Source organism: Excalfactoria chinensis, chromosome 8, assembly GCF_039878825.1.
Source record: "Excalfactoria chinensis isolate bCotChi1 chromosome 8, bCotChi1.hap2, whole genome shotgun sequence".
NCBI lineage: Eukaryota > Metazoa > Chordata > Aves > Galliformes > Phasianidae > Excalfactoria > Excalfactoria chinensis.
Window position 1 is genome coordinate 8,992,578 of NC_092832.1, and position 17,106 is coordinate 9,009,683.

At 37.9% G+C, this 17,106-nt stretch overlaps 1 protein-coding gene across 4 annotated transcripts; it reads left to right on the top strand.

Moving 5' to 3' along the window:
- Positions 1 to 27: 27 nt before the first annotated feature.
- SH3GLB1 (SH3 domain containing GRB2 like, endophilin B1) lies at positions 28 to 13,441 on the top strand. 4 transcript variants are annotated; one of them, XM_072343571.1, is made up of 11 exons: positions 28 to 200; positions 2,864 to 3,005; positions 3,855 to 3,983; positions 5,628 to 5,761; positions 6,148 to 6,240; positions 7,404 to 7,490; positions 8,957 to 8,980; positions 10,272 to 10,361; positions 10,779 to 10,879; positions 11,733 to 11,964; positions 12,971 to 13,441. In XM_072343571.1, the coding sequence occupies exons 1-11, from the start codon at positions 129 to 131 to the stop codon at positions 13,076 to 13,078; spliced, it is 1,212 nt and encodes a 403-aa protein (XP_072199672.1). In that variant the 5' UTR covers positions 28 to 128; the 3' UTR covers positions 13,079 to 13,441. The 4 variants fall into 4 exon arrangements, with proteins under 4 accessions (XP_072199672.1, XP_072199673.1, XP_072199674.1 ...); XM_072343572.1 differs by having other exon boundaries at positions 7,404 to 7,442; XM_072343573.1 differs by lacking the exon at positions 7,404 to 7,490.
- The last annotated feature ends 3,665 nt before the right edge of the window (positions 13,442 to 17,106 follow it).

The window sequence follows — 17,106 nt, forward strand, 5'->3', positions numbered from 1 at the left end:
GCGGCCAATCGGTGGCTGCGTCGGGCCCCGGCACCGCCCCCCGGCGGATCCCCACAGGGACGGGCCGGAGCGGCGGCCGCCGCTGCGGGTATTGGGGCTGAGTCAGCGCCCTCCCGCCCCCGCCGAAGATGAATATCATGGACTTTAACATGAAGAAGCTGGCGGCCGACGCGGGCACTTTTCTCAGCCGCGCCGTGCAGGTACGGCCGCTCCGGAGGAACCGTGCGCCGCGACCGAGCTTCGACGCGACGGCCCCGGCTTTTGGGAAGCGGACGAGGCCGCGGGCCGGTCCTTGAGGCCGCCGTCAGTCGGCCCGGCGCGGGGCGTTGGCCGGGGATCGCGGTTCCGCCCCGGGCCGGCCTGCCTGCTGGGCGCGCCGCGGGCAGTGCCAGGCCCGGCCGCGCTGCCTGGGGACCAGCGGTGCGCTGCGCCTCGGGCTGCTCCGTGCCCCCGCGCCCCGCTGCGCTCTGTCGGCCGTCTGTCTGTCTGTCTGTCTGTCTGGGTCCGGGCGTTTTTCCGCGGCCCGTTGCACAACAGCTGGGCTCGGCGGGCGGGGCAGCGCAAGGTCAGCGTAGGCCGAGAGCGGAGGGGGCGGCCGGGCTGGGCAGCGACAGCTGGGGGAAGATGGGTCTGTTTCTGCTGTTTGAGCAGAACAAAGGTGTGACTCCTGTGGAGAGAGCTGGTGTCTTCACTGGCTGCTCTGAATGCGTCCTGCTGCCCGACCGGTGAAACTTGAGCTCTGACGTGACACGTGCAAGCATCTGTCTGCTTTAGTGTTGTTTTGTTTGCTGCTTTGGTGTCACTTTTAGACTCGTTTGTTGGCCCGTTGTTTCTCGATCTGTCTTCTCCTTTATGTTAAGGGAGATGTAATTGGCTTTTGTTTCTCTGCTGTTATCTTGAGCTGTAATCCTCTTTCTTTATATAATCAAACCTGAACAGATTTCCTGTAGGGAGGTGGGTATCCAAACAGAGCACAGTAATTCGCAGTAATTTCTTGTGCTCTCTCCTTGGGTCAGGTTTGGAACATGATTGCAGTGGTTATCTGCTCAGATCAGGAGGACTGTTGGCCTGTATCTCAATATTCAAGCAAAGCCAGCCATCAGTGTTACAGCAGAGCACTGAAGATGCGAACTCATCAGAAAACACTGTTGCTCAAACTTAAATTACCTTAAAGTAGTAATTTTGGCTTTTCTATGCGTTGGAGGTCTTTCCAAGTGCATTTGTTGGTTTTTTGTTGTTGTTGGTTTTTTTTTTTTTTTTTTTTTTTGTTTCGTTATTTATTTGTTTGTTTTTCTGGCTTCTTTCAGAGCTGCATGTTTCTTAGACCATCTATTTCTTTCCAGCTTTAGCTTTTCTTTCAAGATGGGGGGGGGAAGGATATGTGGTTCACCCTTCATTGGAAGATCCTGTGGTAGGATCTTGTGACTTTTATCTTTTATCTTGACTTTTTCCATGTAAATCCTTTTTTTTTTTTTTTTTTTTTTTTTTTTTTCTGCATTAAATGTAACATAGGCTTTCTGTCATTGTTTAAAGGTGGTATAAACTGTGGTTTGCTCCAGTATGCTCTGTCTGCGTTACTAGTTTAGATCTGAATAGCTCCATTGATAGGCTTCTTCATCTGAACTGAAATTAATGGGGATGTGGAAGTAATAGTAATAAGCTCTACCGACTGCCACCTCCTCCTAAAATAAGATGTTTGAGGAGTAGAGCTGTATATGTATGTATGCTGTTGTATACAAAAGAGTACTGTTTCCTTCATCGTGATCTGGGCACATTCAAGCAAGTTGTGGAAACAGGTGGGAAATCAGAGGGGCAGCACTGATGCATTTTATTGGTGCTGGAAGCCATATTTCTGTCAAACTGTTATTTGCCATGTTGTTCCATAGTTTTAATCTTTTTTTCCTCCAAGTGGGTACATGAAGTCTACCATGCACTAAGCAGTCTCCACACTATGAAGAAGAGTTCTGGAAATATTAATTGGAAAGGTCATTTCATAAACAAATGCAATGCTATGTAATTAGACAAGAATCAAAGCCATTTTTCTTGTCTGTTAATGAATCTTAAAAAGCTTTTGAGAGCTATTTGCAGTACATAATATTGTTTTAAAGAGCCTTTTAAACAATAGTATTAGCAGGTCCATAAATAAATTCTTTGTCTTCCTATACTGCGATTTCTAACAAAGGTGCCTAGATAAATACTGCAGTATTTATCTAGCCTTCAGATGTGTGTGCTATCAAAGTTGTTTTTATTCTATGTGGAAATTAAACTTGAACAACTCAGTTTTATTTGTATTGTATTCTTGTTTTTTATTGTAAGATTTAAGTATTCCAACTAAGAGCTTGTTAAGAATGATTTTGATAGTTGGAATGTTTTGGTGCTCTTCCATTCTTAATTGGTAAGCTTGTTAGGGATGTAGTTCTTAACCAAGTATTTCTGAATGTGCCTGATTTTGAACAGGCTGTGAAGGGATGAGGTCATCCTAAGGAACCAATTGTTTGAAGAGAGGCAGGCCAAGCCCTTAGTTCCAGTTTTTGTTTTGTTTCCTGACATAAAACACATCTTCTGTCTTTCCTGGAGACCTGGTAGTGAATTTCAAACTAGCTATGGATTAATAAGCGTTGGCATGAATTTAATGTCAAGTGAAATTATGTTGTCTTGATGTGATTAATATAGTTCTCCCCTTTTTTGCTGGTAGTGAGGGTGGGTTGTTGAACTTAATCTAAGGTTAAATCTGTAAGTTTTCTTAAGGATGTCTGGATAACATCATGTGAAAGTAATATGAGTAAACAGTTGCTGTCCTAGACTTGCACTTGGAAACTATTACCGTGAACTGAGTATTTTCAATCTGTCTGACTATCCACAGTTCACAGAAGAAAAGCTTGGTCAAGCAGAGAAGACTGAACTGGATGCTCACCTGGAGAACCTTCTCAGCAAAGCAGAATGCACTAAGCAGTGGACAGAAAAAATAATGAAGCAAACAGAAGTGTTACTGCAGCCAAATCCAAGTAAGGAGTCGTTCAGTTTTTGTTTGCAGTGTTTGAATTAATAGGCTTACCAGTGTAACTGTTTGCTGGCGTAGGAATTGCCTAAACTATAAGTAAATTCAGCAGTTTTCAATTTTGAAGGATTTTGAACATTTTAAAGAGCCATTGGGTGTTGGAGACACTGTTCCAGTTTCTTGCTTTCAGTTCTTCTGTGAGCCTTCAAGTGCAGAAATATGTAACCGGAGATAATTGAACTGCAGCATTGGTTCCATACTCTTGATTGCTTTTAGAGTTGTTTCCTATTTAATTGAATTTCTAGCTCTAATTCCAGAAATTCTTGGTGCTTGTAAGAACTTCAAATTTTTTCTTGTAGATTCAGTGACTTGAGGAACTTGATTAATCTATTTGATTATGCTAAATTTCCTGTGCAGTGCAAGTCATTCTGAAGCAGGCAAGATGAGCTGAAATGTATGCCTCTAACAATTTCTTTACTAAGTAATGGCTTTTCCTGGGCACTGAATGTTTAATGCTCCCAGATTTGAAGCTTTCCACAAATGCTAACATTTATTTGTTTTTCAAAAGTTTTCTATTAGGCTCTTAGAATAAAGACAAAGAGCTAAACTTTTGAAAACTCCATTGTTTAAGGAAGATTAAAACTATAATTTTTTTACTTTGGAAGATAACTGCAACAAATATTTGAAATAAGCATGACATACAAAATACAGACAGCTTCCAAGAACAGCATCTTCATCTTCACATTGTTCACTTAATGTTCAGCTTGTATGTCTGGATTTTAAAATTCTTTTATTCCTGTTCTGTTTGTAAGTTGTGTTTTGAGCGACAGTTATTTGAAATGCGTGTGTTTCTTAGATGCTAGGATAGAAGAGTTTTTCTATGAGAAACTGGACCGGAAAGCACCAAGTCGTATGAATAATCCAGAGTTATTAGGCCAGTATATGATCGATGCTGGTAATGAATTTGGCCCAGGAACAGCATACGGTAAGTGAAAGCACTGAATGCAAGGGGAGAAAAAAATGCACATATATGCTTTTGCACAGGGGGGAAAAGTATGCTATTTGTCTCTTTTTAGGCAAAATATTTCAAAGACTTTTCTGTTGGTTTGAGGTGACTTGCTCTGTAACTTTGTGTATTAGAAGATCAGTGATGAGGTTTCTCTTCTAATTGAAAAATAGAACTTAATGTTGGAATATTACCCATCTTTGTGGTGGGTGACTTTCTGGAATCATATTTCTGGAGTCTAATTTCCTAGTTAGATGTAAGGACAGTATATCTGACAACACTTAATGTTATCTAGAATTAAATTCTTTAGTAAGAATTTTCTCTAACTTCACAGTATTCCTTCTTTTCATTTTATGTATGTGTGCATATAGCAAAACATTTGTATAGGTGACTGTTGAGCATGATCTAAGCTTTGTTCTCCAGCAGGCTTCTATAACTATGACAAGAGCAATTGATGGTGGGGTGTAATGTTTTTATGCTGTCTTCAAATTAAAGATCTCATTCTGGTGTTCTCTACAGCCCTGGAAGTTGATGAAAATAGATGATGAAAAATTGATGAAAATAGATTTAGCTGTTAATTTAATCTTAATACATGTGTGTGTTTAAGTCCACAATGAAAGTCAAGTAGCTAGCTGTCCTTAGATACCTTCTTTAAAATTGCAGTGGGAAGGGAAATCTGTTCTAGGAACAATGATTTATATCTGGAAAAAATGGGGTTTCTTCAGAAAGGAGGGAAAGAGTGTTTAAAAAGAAAAAACCAACAAGTTTTATAGAAGATATAAGGATACAAAATAATAATGGCAGGCTTTATGCTTTTTATTTTCAGTGTGCTTTCATGCTTTTATCTTTGGCCCTTTCTGGTCATGAGCTTTAAGATCCTCTAACATTGCATAGATTTTTGCTTACAGGCACATGGTTCCATGTGTTGCAGTTGCTGTAATCTATAACATCTATAATTCAGGGGAGTTGCAGGAATTTTTAGCATAAAGATGCACCAACATTTTGTGGTGTCATAAAATTGATTTATTTGTCTATATGCTTGGTGAATGCCTTTTCTAATTCAGTCTTGTGTGTTTGTATACACTGATGAGCACTGTGCATTCGTAATGCAGCAGCCTGGGCTTCAATGCCTAATGTGTAACCAAATTTCCAAGTATTGTTCAATCAGTAGACGAAACTTACATTCACATTTAGAAACTACTGTTGAGCTTAGGTGTAAGGGTGGAGGGGAGTATTTTCCAGCGGCTAAGTGGACTTTTCCTTGCTCCTGAGTACTTATGACTAACTACTTAAAAATGTAATATAAAGGGAGGAGGCTGTTTAAATCAATGTAAATAGGTACGATATTCAGGCCCAAAATATGTGTGAACAACTGAGTTGCCATAGTGCAACTTCTACAGTGCTGTATCTGTGCTCATTGAAATATGGCTTTCACTTGTGATTATTATAATTTTTTTAATATAAAACAATTAGTTTTATTAGGTATTAATGTATTTTGAAAGCCCCTGTTATGGCGTTGGATTATCTTTCAGCTGTTGGCCTTGACTCATGTGCCTGTAGTAACTTGTTTTGATAGCTACCTGTCTAAATTGCTATGAAATCATCATATTTTCTCATTTTCAGGAAATGCACTCATTAAATGTGGAGAAACACAAAAGCAAATTGGAACGGCAGACAGAGAACTAATTCAAACTTCAGCTATAAACTTTCTCACACCCCTAAGAAACTTTATTGAAGGAGACTATAAAACTATTACTGTAAGTTGAAGTGTGCACTCATCAGCATTTCAAAATAATTGGAAGTGCAAACCTCTGAAATGGTAGAAAACTGAGCAGTATTGCTTTTGGAAACTAACTTGGGAAAGGTCAGATGAATTCGTAACCTTATTGTATTCTCTTTCTATTTGACCATTCGAAATAATTCTGTAATCTCACCTTTTTTTTAAAACTACTCATCTATTAAAAGTATGCATCTGGAGTATAAAATGTGTGAGGGTGATTAAGAACTAATTCTTCTTCTTTGTTCAACTGAGGAGCCTGTTTTAAATATGATCATGAGGAGAGAGGAGACAGGAGAACAAGTAGACAGGATTTTGCTTTTGAATGTGTCTGTTTTCTCATGAACTGACATACGTGGCTTTCAGAAAGAACGTAAACTATTACAAAATAAAAGACTGGATTTGGATGCTGCAAAAACCAGATTGAAGAAGGCAAAAGTTGCTGAAGCTCGAGCTGCAGTAAGTAGTGTTTTAAAATTGTCTTTAACTTTCAGACTTGTTATATGTATGTGTTTATAGATCTGATTGCTTGTTTTAGGGTTCTGGTCTTAGTTTCTTGCCATTGCTATTTTTTCTTGACCGAAAAAAGTAAAACAAAAACAACAAAGCAAACAAAAAAACCCTTTATCTCCCTGATAGTTTTGCCTGTCTGTCAGTCTTTTATCTGGTCTGCTGTTCCTTTGTATTTAACCTGTTAATATGTTTTTCAGATCAATGCATGCATTTCTTCCTGTATCACGTTGTTCTAATGCAAAGAAGTTACTTTTCTGCGTGTCACTCTTTATTATTTTGTAACATTACCAGCAAAGTGTGAAACAAAGTGTTAATTTATTGTGTTACGGCAGTAGGTATACACTATACTTCTGGAATATAAGTACCATGGGGAAACTTTTCTTGAAGGAATTGAGCTTAATATTAAAAGGAAGGTTCTATACCCACGTTTGTTAGTTATACTCAAGTTTATTAGTACATCTGTAGTATAATCACCCAGAGCTATGTGCTTGGATGAAGCTATTGACAGTTGCTACTGCTGCTACTACTTGACTGGTCTTAAATATCCCAATAGATTGTAATTCAGTTCTACATGCAAGCTACTTTGTAGTGGTAGAATGTGAAACTCCAGGCTTCTTGCATCATTATCTTGCCTAAACTGGAACTTTGGTTATGTTTTAATAGCAGTAAGCATGTCTGAGAACAATTGAATTTTAGGATTCCTAGGAAAGTGAAAAAACTTGCATCTTAATTTTTATCCTGCAGTACAGAAATGGAGACTAATATGGTTGTAGTTGTTATGCAGATACTTCACCTTCTGCTAACTCCCTGTTTATGAAGGGAGATGTCTGACAAACAGTGCTGAACTGATAATTTAAGAAAATGTATTGAAGGCGATTAAATTAAGACCTACAGTTAAATACTTTTTTACTGCTGTAAAAGTATTTGAAATTATTTTCAACTGAACTAACTTAGATAAGTATTTAAAAGAGCTGAATAAAACTGTTTAGATTTCTATAATCAGTTCACAATCTTGCTTAGCTTAAACTTGTAGGATGTGTGCCAATAATCTATTCACCTGCTTTATTCAGTGTTGTAACTTGCTTTTGTCTTTTATCTATGCACTTAAGCAACTAAACACCTCTCAGCCTGAAGAGAATAACATTATGGTAAATGTCTCTTACGTGCTCAACTTGCTGCATGTAAAATGGCTGAAGGTTTGTTGGCCTCCTGTGTTCATTCATTTTCTATCAAATGGTTCCTCTTGCTATCCTTTCAATTTGGCCTTGCTTTGGGTTTGATATCAAGAAAAATTTCTTCTTCAAAAGAGAACTGGATCTGGCTGCCAGGAAAGTGGTGGAGTTGTCATCCCTGGAGGTATTTAAAAAAAGTGCAGATGTGACACTGAGGGACATAGGTTAATGGATGTAGTGGCAAAGGCCTGATGATTGAACCAGATGATCGTAAAGGTCTTTTCCAGCCTTAATGATTCTGTTTTCCAAAATGGATGCGCATCTGACTTTGCATATGAAAAATGTACTCAATATACTCACAGCAGTCAGCATCAGCTGGTGTTTTCATCAGAAAACTTCTGATTATCCGGAAGTATACAGTATTAAATTCATGGTTATGTGAGTTCATTGTAAATATAATCTGCCAAGGAATTCAGTTTTTATTCCTTGTCAGAGTTTATCCATTGAGGGGAAAGGAATTATTGTTTTCCTATTGTTTTTATATAGACAGGAGTAAGTAATGTGAAATAGCTAGAAATATGTGGAAATAGGTTGAAGTTAGACTTGAAGATCTTTAAGGTCTTTTCCAACCTGAGCACTTCTATGATTCTGTGACATAAACCAATCTGTTTGGGTTGTCATGATTTTGATCTGGATTTGCATGTCATAGTGGGTCTTACTGCAGTAAGTATGTATGTTTCTCAGTTGTGGTCAGATAAGAGGGTGAATAAGTTTATTTCAGCTAGCTTCTGTGACCTTTGCGCATGCTTCTTCCTACCAAAGTCCAGATTGTGTCATGTTCTTTCAACTGTGGAAATATGAATGTTAAAGGAGAATTGCATTGTAAGAGAAAATTGGAAAAGCAAGCTGAAGTAATTAAGTTCTAGAGTAAATTCCCTCTGATTCTATGACTTTGCTGTGCTATGTGCTCTCACTTTAATTCTCAATTTGAGAATAATTTAATTTTAATGAAAATTCTTGTGAAATAAAAAAGCAATAATGGACCTAGCAAGAGAAACCATTAATTTGTCTGTTTCAGTCTTCAATGTGTTGTTTGAAATAAGAATAGCCTTCCATAGCTTCCAATGTTCTAACATAGGAATGTAACCTAACTTCATCTATAAAGTAACTTAGTTTGATTCATATCATTTCCTAATCTTAAATCTTAGATTGTAGAATATCTTACAATAGTCTTCTTTAAGCAAGACAGTTCTACATGTCATTCTTTCCTGCATATGAACTTAGGAATTTTTTTCAGTGATGTAGCTCTGTCCTTACTTCACTGTATATGGAAGGCTTTGAGCAAGTGATTTATTCATAGAATTTCTCAAATTTCTGTGAAGTTCTGAAACAAGAAAATAGTTAAAAGGCAAAGTCTGTTGCATCCTTTAATAAAGTAACGCAGGTCTAAGTTTGTATGTTTTTTTCTCTGCTCTTTTAATGCTGACTAGATATGGGCTGAGGAAGTGACAAAAGTAAGTAAACAACTTAGAAACTGCAGAATTCTTAAGTAGTAACTTGTGTTGATACAATGTAATAAAGGATATTGTGTATTTCTGACTTGAGTACTGGTAGTGTCTCGTGTTGCATCAGAATACCCGGGATCCCTCTAGGGCCTTTCACATTCCAGTGCTGGTACAAAGCCCATAGCTCACTGTATAGTAAGCTATTTTGGCTAACTATCACTTAGTACCATATGACTGTCATGTGACAAGATGCAATAGAAGATGAAAAAACAAAAACTACAGGGCTTGTCTTTCAACTTGCTGATATGGTGCTCTGTTTTTTAAAATTTTTTAATTTTTTTATTTTATTATTATTAAAAAACACAAACAAACAAAAAAACAACCTTCTCAAAGAGCTTACCTGAAAATTTTCAGGAAGGTAGAGATCTAGTAATCTAGCCTGTTCTGAAAAACATCTTTGTGCTACGTACATGAGTTTTGCAAGGAGTTTTCTGTGGTCATATGAATACATTCACTCACTGTTTTACTTAGTCTGTCTTAAAATCACTTTCCTAAAGTTGTTTTATAGTTCCTCTGCTCTTGAAAAGGTGTTATGCCTTTGTGCATTGTACAGTATTCCTAAACATTCATATAGTCTTGTGTGGCATTTTGGGAAATAATGGATTTGAGTGTTAACATTCAGAAACCAAGTTTATATTCTGAATTTGAGGATCAAGTAATTTGTTGAGGGTTCTTCATTGGGAGGTACTCAACGAACACTTCTAATTCCTTTGAAAACAAAATATAATCATACCTATGGACCACAGGAAAGTATGTATTTTGAGCGCTTTGTGGCTGATTGATGCCTGCATTTTTGTCCAATGAAAATAACATCAAGTATATGAGCAGAGCCTTGTTAACTTGAAATATGGGGAGGGGGAGAATAAATTGTCCTTTGTTGCCACTGCTGTGCTAGGACTGCCTGTGGTATGAACACTGTTATGCCACTTAATGCTTGCTCTTATTGAGAGAGATGGGTTAATAAAGCTGTCAGAAAAATATTTGTCTTTTGTGTATGTTGGATCTATGTGGTAAGTGTCTAATGATGAAGCTGTTTGTTGTGTAGACAGGACTTACGCATTTCTGAACCCCCAGAAAACCAATTATTCATGTATAGCAAAATCTGCAAAGAAAAGCATAGGATTCAATGAAGTGTTATTAAATGTATTTGTATGACTGGCTCTGAATAAAGTGGGACTGTTATAATACAAAGGTGCAATATTGCACTGTACAAATATCTAACATCCATACTTGCTTCTAGTCTGAACAGGAAGTACGGATTACTCAAAGTGAATTTGACCGTCAAGCAGAGATTACCAGGCTTCTCCTGGAAGGTATCAGCAGCACACATGTGAGTACCCAGGAGGGGGAAAAATCAGTTTATTTTTTAACTGTTCTTTATTACCCATTGAATTAACTCTTTTCCTGTTAACCTTGATCTCTGCTGTTTTCATTGTTACCTTCCAATGTAATTTTCAATTTATCTGATCAACTGATTGTTGAAACAGCAAAAATGTGCTAAAATAATCTGTTGTGGAAACAGTATAGATAAATGGCATGATTCTTGCACTGCACTTAGCTTTGGTGCTTACTACGTTGATTTTAGAGCAATTTATCCTAGTTACCTGGTAAATCCAGGCATAGTGCCTATGTGGGATGAATACTTCTGTACTGATGTTAGCCTTACCAACCTGTTTAATAGGCCAGTGTTAGTAATGCAGTGTGACGTTTTTGCATGCTAAAAACTTGAATATTTATTACATTGTAGGCACATCATCTCCGCTGTTTGAATGACTTTGTTGAAGCTCAGATGACTTATTATGCACAATGTTACAAGTATATGTTGGATCTCCAGAAGCAACTGGGAAGGTAGTAATGCTGTTTAAAACATTCTTCTCTGAAGTTCAGGTGTTTATCAATGGTAGGAAAACTTAATGCTGATAAAGCAGTGATAGAAACAGGGGTGAGCTGTACTAAGAAAATACCTAGTTTTACTGTTCTGAGGTTTTAACGCTTTTAAAGTAAGGGAAGAAACAGTCTGACATAATCACTTCATGTTCATAAGCCTTTGTGACTAGTGGTAATGTATAAAGAACTACATGCTTGCTTTTCATAGAGGTTTTCCTATTCAAATTCTTCTCTACATGTCAGAGTCTTTCTTAAGGCTATTGCAGACTATTAGTTGAGCATAGGCACTGAAGAGTTGTCTTCACATAATAGTGAAGTAAACTGGAAAGTTTCCTTAACTATTACAGATTTATTGTAGCGGCTGTTCTAAATAACTGTCTCTATGAAGTATCTTTGCTTTTGTTTTCTAAGATGAGGAAGTAGAAACAGATGTGTTTTTGTCCTTTTTCTGACTTGCTGCTTCCTGTGGTGCTTGATCTCCTTGTGATCTTCAGTTTGTTTAAACAGATAGCTTAAAGACTCACAAAAAGTCTTTGAAACTGTTGTTTTTGGTTTTTGTTGTTTTTTTTGGTTTGTTTTGTTTTTGTTTGGAAAGCTACATCTTTGAAGATACATTACATTGAAAAAAAACATACAACTTCAGAAATTGGTAGCACACAAATATCATTATATAGTTTTGCACAAGTATCAGTTCTACTCAATTTTTGCTGTTTTCTGATGTCTAAATGCAAAAATTCTAATCTAGGTGTGGAAGCAAATGACTTTCCACGAGGAACTGATTCACCCGGAATTTTTTGTTTTGTTTTCCCCACAGCTTTCCATCTATTTTTCTCTCTAACAATAATCAGTCTTCTTCAACTCCTGTGCAAAGTGTTTCTGCTCCCTCAGTCTTGGCCTCAGCTTCTGCTTCATTGCCTTCAGTAAGCAATTCAGTAGTAACTTCAGGCATCAGTGAACTGAAGTCATCGAGTGGCAGCAGAAAAGCTAGAGTTCTCTATGATTATGATGCTGCAAACAGCAGTGAGTTATCATTACTTGCAGATGAGGTAAGTTTTCAAAGCACTTTGATGATTTAAAGTGTTAAATCTGAAAAGTTGTGACTAGCCAGTCAAGATGAACTACATAGATTTCTCAGTGTAGCACTTTTATTAATGAATTTTATTAACAAAATTTTAATAGTGCTCTGAGAAGTTAGCTTCTTGCACTTGTATACTCTAGTGGTGAGAGTTGCTATTTGTTATGCCTGCTTAGCTTGCAAGAATGTTTGCTGGACAATCAAGCTATGATTGTACTATCTTCCTTCTGCCATGTTTCTAAAACAGTTATCAATACAATTAATCTTTCAAACATGAAGTGTTACAGTTTGATAAGAAAATGAAAGCACAGCCACTTCTGTTTTTAATAGTCATGGCAGTGTTGTGCTTATTCCTCTCTGATTCAGATGAACTCTTAATGCTTCAAAGTTAGAGAGCCTATTCTCTGCAAGTGAAGCTGTATATGATGAAGCTGGGTGAAGGAGCACTATTCTACCCAGTAATTTGATGGTATCTGAGTGAAAAATATCCACTAAAAAATTCAGGTTTCTTAATGTGCATTTCTCATTTATCTGTGACTTTATTCTTATCTAAACAGTGATTTAGATGGAAGCTGTGGCCTAAGATTGTCTGTTAAGATGTAGCCCATCAACACCATCTGTTTTGCTGTCATATACTTGAAGACCCAAAGATCTTGCTTTTAGCTTGACTATTGATTGTGATTTAGGGAAGCTTCATAGACTTAAAAAAAGAAAAAGAGAAGTAGTAATCAGTTTAAAAAAAAAAAAAAAAGCTAGAAAAAAGATATTTAAAATATTTTGTCATATTTACTTTTCCCTGGACCAATGAAAAAATTATGAGCATTAGATTCTGTTCCATGGATGTTCTGTTTAATGTGGTTGATCTTGATTCTAAAACCTTGGAAATCACAAGAAAATAGACTTAATTTATTTATTTTTTTCCCCCAGGCAGTTACAAGATTATTATGATATATTTATGTTTATTTTTTGTTTTTTAGGTGATAACAGTTTACAGTATCCCTGGCATGGATTCAGATTGGCTGATGGGTGAAAGGGGAAATCAGAAAGGCAAAGTGCCTATTACTTACTTAGAACTGCTAAACTGAATTGTTGCCCAGAATAAAGACTGTCAGTTATGGTGACACCGTATTTATATACGATTAATGTTATATAAGCAGGTTTAAGTGTCTTCCATGTTTCTTTCTTGAGGGACAAATACCAGCCATTACAAACTGGCTTCTCTGCCAGCATGGTTGCATGGTGAATACTCTATTCAATCTTAACGTTTGAAGCTTTTACTTCATGTGCCAAGAATGTTTCCTACAGATTTGTTTCTACTGAAGTTTTCACTAATACAAGCTTCTACTTTTGAGTAATCTAGATTGAAAGCAGGACGTACTGTTTTCTACTGAATTTTTTCATTAATGGCAAAGCTTTTCTTCACATAAAATAAACTTATTGTGAACTGATGTGAGTGTAATGCACTTTTTTTGAATAATCAAAACCAAACATTAAACATAAATTCATATGGCTTTCTTCCCGGTATGTGTGGAGTACAAATGTCCTTTCCCTGTTGAAAACTTGAGGCAAACTGCAAGTAGGTTGAGATTTCAAGCTTTGTACAAGCAGACTGTCACTAATCAGTTAACTGTGTTCTGACACTTCAAATTTGTGTTGTATTTCTAGTCTTTAATTGCTTTTCAGAAACACTGATTCACACTGGTAACTAGTAAGATACTCATAGTTGCAAATCCACCTTTATATGAAATTAAGTACTGCATTTTTGCTAACAAAGTACATGCACTCTCTGTATTAAGAGTCCTATAGATAAAAACACACTTATTCAGATTATAGGTTTTAATGAAAATCTAAACTTGCAGTTGTTATGCCACCATTTGTTGTCATATTTGAATTGGATTCAAGTAGTGTTACAGTTCTGTTTCACAAGAGGGTCTCCTTTAAATATGTGGGAAGAAAACAAAGTGCTTTGAACCTAAAAATTGCTTTAACGAAGGCAGGATTATTTGCAGCTAATATAACTTTTTTCCTACAGAATACCCTTGGTGTTTCATAGTCTTTTCAGGCTATAAAATATTAAAAGGATTGATTGAGGAGAATCTTCTTTTTCTGAAGTTGCAGGGGATTTAATTCATTTAATTGGACTGGTTGAAAAAGGAGACTAACTTCTTTTCGATGAAAAGAAATTCCTTCCATTGTAGGAAGGTGTTACATTTGTGGATGTCCATTCTCAGCAGACACTGCTACCAAGTGCTTATCTGACCATTTCAAACCAACGACTTAATCACTGTCAACAAGTATTCATGAAACTTTTTCAGTGATGTGAATTACTTAAATGAGATAAATGAAATTGTTTTTTATTTTATTTTTTAGGTCATGCAGTGGCTTAATTAAAAAGTAATTTCTGTTTGCAGTTGCACTTCCAGAAATAGTCTGAATTTTAAAGTGAAGATGCAAGGAGCAAGGTAACTACCAAGAAAATCAGAGTTTTTTTTGGCCTGTTGAATGTGAACATTAGAGGAGCCAATAATAATAATAATATGCAACAAATTATGGGCTAAAAAAGCTGGAGTGTTCAGCTTGAAGAAGAGAAGGCTCTGAGGTGACAGGATAGTGGCCCTTAAATATGTAAAGAGGAGCTACAGGAAAGAAGGGGACAGATGCTTTAGCAGGGTCTGTGGTGATAGAATGAGGGGAAACGGCTTCAAGCTCGAAGAGGGTAGATTCACTGGTCCCAAAACTCAACCTCTTCCAATGATTTTTTCTGGGAAATTTTCATACAGAAATTTCTACTGGACTCTTGTTTTTTTGTTTGTTTGTTTTTGTTTTTTTTTCTGACCCAACAGTTTTTGTAGCAAGGGTGATAATAACTGAAGTTGGCTTTGGCTCTTTAGTTCCTTTGGTTAATTCCCTGTGTTTAGGTGTGGTTTTCTTTTTCACTTTGATTAGTGCTTGTGTATGTCGTTGGCTTTCTTTCATTTTTTTGTATGGGGGCTATTTTGGTTTCCTTTTAGAAGAAGCTTTGAAGACTTAATGTGACAAATCTCTTTTCTATAGAACTTACGTAACCATCGTCTAATAATTGCTGAAAGACAGGCATTAAGACACTATCTTGAAAATAACCAAATTAGTGGTGTGTTTTGAAATAGTGGTAATCAAATTTTGACTTTCTAAGAATCTGTTACTGTGGCTGCCCTAAGGCTTCCACAGTTTGCATTGGCTGAGCGCACAGAGGTGGTAGCATTTGATTTTGCTTCTGTGAAAGACAGAAACCGGAGGGCGGGTTCTGCCTCCACCAGAGCTCTCTGTTGCTGCACTGACACAGCCTGAAGGTTCTCTGCTCTGTTTGCCACAGGAGATGGCATCTTGGATGCACTGATCCTTCCTCCCTCTTAGTACCAGACAGGCTCAAAAACTGCAAGAAGGTATGAGGCTGGTGTGCTATGCATTGTGAGAAATGAGCAACTAGAAAACCAAAATCCAAACCCCACCTGATTGTGTTCCAGTGGAAACCCTGCAGTGCTGGTTCCCATTCAGCCTGTGTTGGTAGGCAGCGCGTGTTTGGCAACGCACCTAAAAGTTTGGAGGAATGTGTGATAACAAGGGAGTTACGTCTAGCTTCTTAATAACTGTATTTTCTGAAAGTCCATGGATGGCACACATTTGTTATTAGCCTGGCATGCTTAAAGATAAGTGTGGTTCAGCTAAATTTGGCTGGGAACGGCAGGGAATAAAATGAGGGGAGTCTGCCTGAATGTGAACTTGCAGGTAGGGTGCAGTGGGATACAGTGAATGGTGGCTTAGTATTTTGAAAGCATTATGAAGTTTGACCAGGAAAGTGTTTGAGCTTTGGCGTGAGCTGGATGTTGAGCAGGTGGCAGGTAGTTGCATTTAATTTGTCTGGAGAACTTAGTCACAGAAGGTGGCTATAGATAGTGCAGTAGGTGCTTATAGACTGTTGCTCTTCTGAGACTGGATGTCTCCAGGTGCTCTTCCTGTTCCAGCAGCCCCTCTGGGTGCTGCTTCCCTGGCTGTGGAGCAGCAGTGCCTGCGGCATTAGCTTCTCTGTTTCACTGAGCTGCTGCTGGCTTATGAAAAATCCTGTGTATTTTGAATCTAACCCTTATTTGCTTTAGTTTAAAAATAATAATAAAAATGCTGATGTCTCTGTTCTTTACACTTGCAAGTTATAGCAGAATTCTGAGTGGAATGGGTGAGTGTGTCTTCTTCCTTGCTGCTGGGGTTGTAGGGAAGTCGTGGTCTGTCACGTTATTGCTGTACTCTGCCAGATTTGGGGGGGGGGGGGGGAGGGAGGAAGCTGGCGGCACTACAAGTGGAAGCCTGCAGCTGGGTTCTGGTGGCACTGAGTGAATGCAGAAGCTCTGGATGGCTCACCGTGAGCCACAGACAGATGTCTGCCTGTTCTCAGGGCCTCTCCTCAGTGAAGGTCAGAGCTTTCCAGAAACTGGGTCAGGTAGCCTAAAGCATGGATGGGAGAAACCAAGTCACCGACTGCTTAGTGAGAAAGGCAGAGTAAAATTAATCTTGGCTATCTCGTTCTATGCTTATCCTCCTGCCCCCCAAATCTGTGTTTTTTGATGGAATTTAAAGCATGGTCAGTGACTGTAGTCTACTAACAGATCTGAGAAATACATTTTCTTGAAATTACATAAGTCTACAGCAGTGGAAAGTGGACTTTTGTCTCTGCCCATATTTCAGGGCTAAATGCTCAGTGATTTGGGCCATTGTTCCAGTAAAATAACTCAGAGTTTAATACTGGGTTAAAAATGAACTGGGCTGTACCAAAATGTGAATTGCACTCCTAGCCAGAACTTGGCCCCAAGTGTGGAAAAATGGCATGGGATCTCTGAAGCACCCCACTAGTCCCTGTACTTTGAATGGTGTGCTGTCCCAGAGGTCACACTTTGTAGTTAGCAGAGGAGTCAGGGAGGCTTCTTTGTAACCTAATTAGATCTGACCCTAAATGGTCATTGTCAAGGAATATCAAACAGTGTCTTTTCAGGATGGAGCACTTGGAAATAATAGCATTAAACTTACTGAAGGATGCATCTGGACCTACTTGTAAGGAAAAATGTGAAGCTGCTCTAGTTAATCA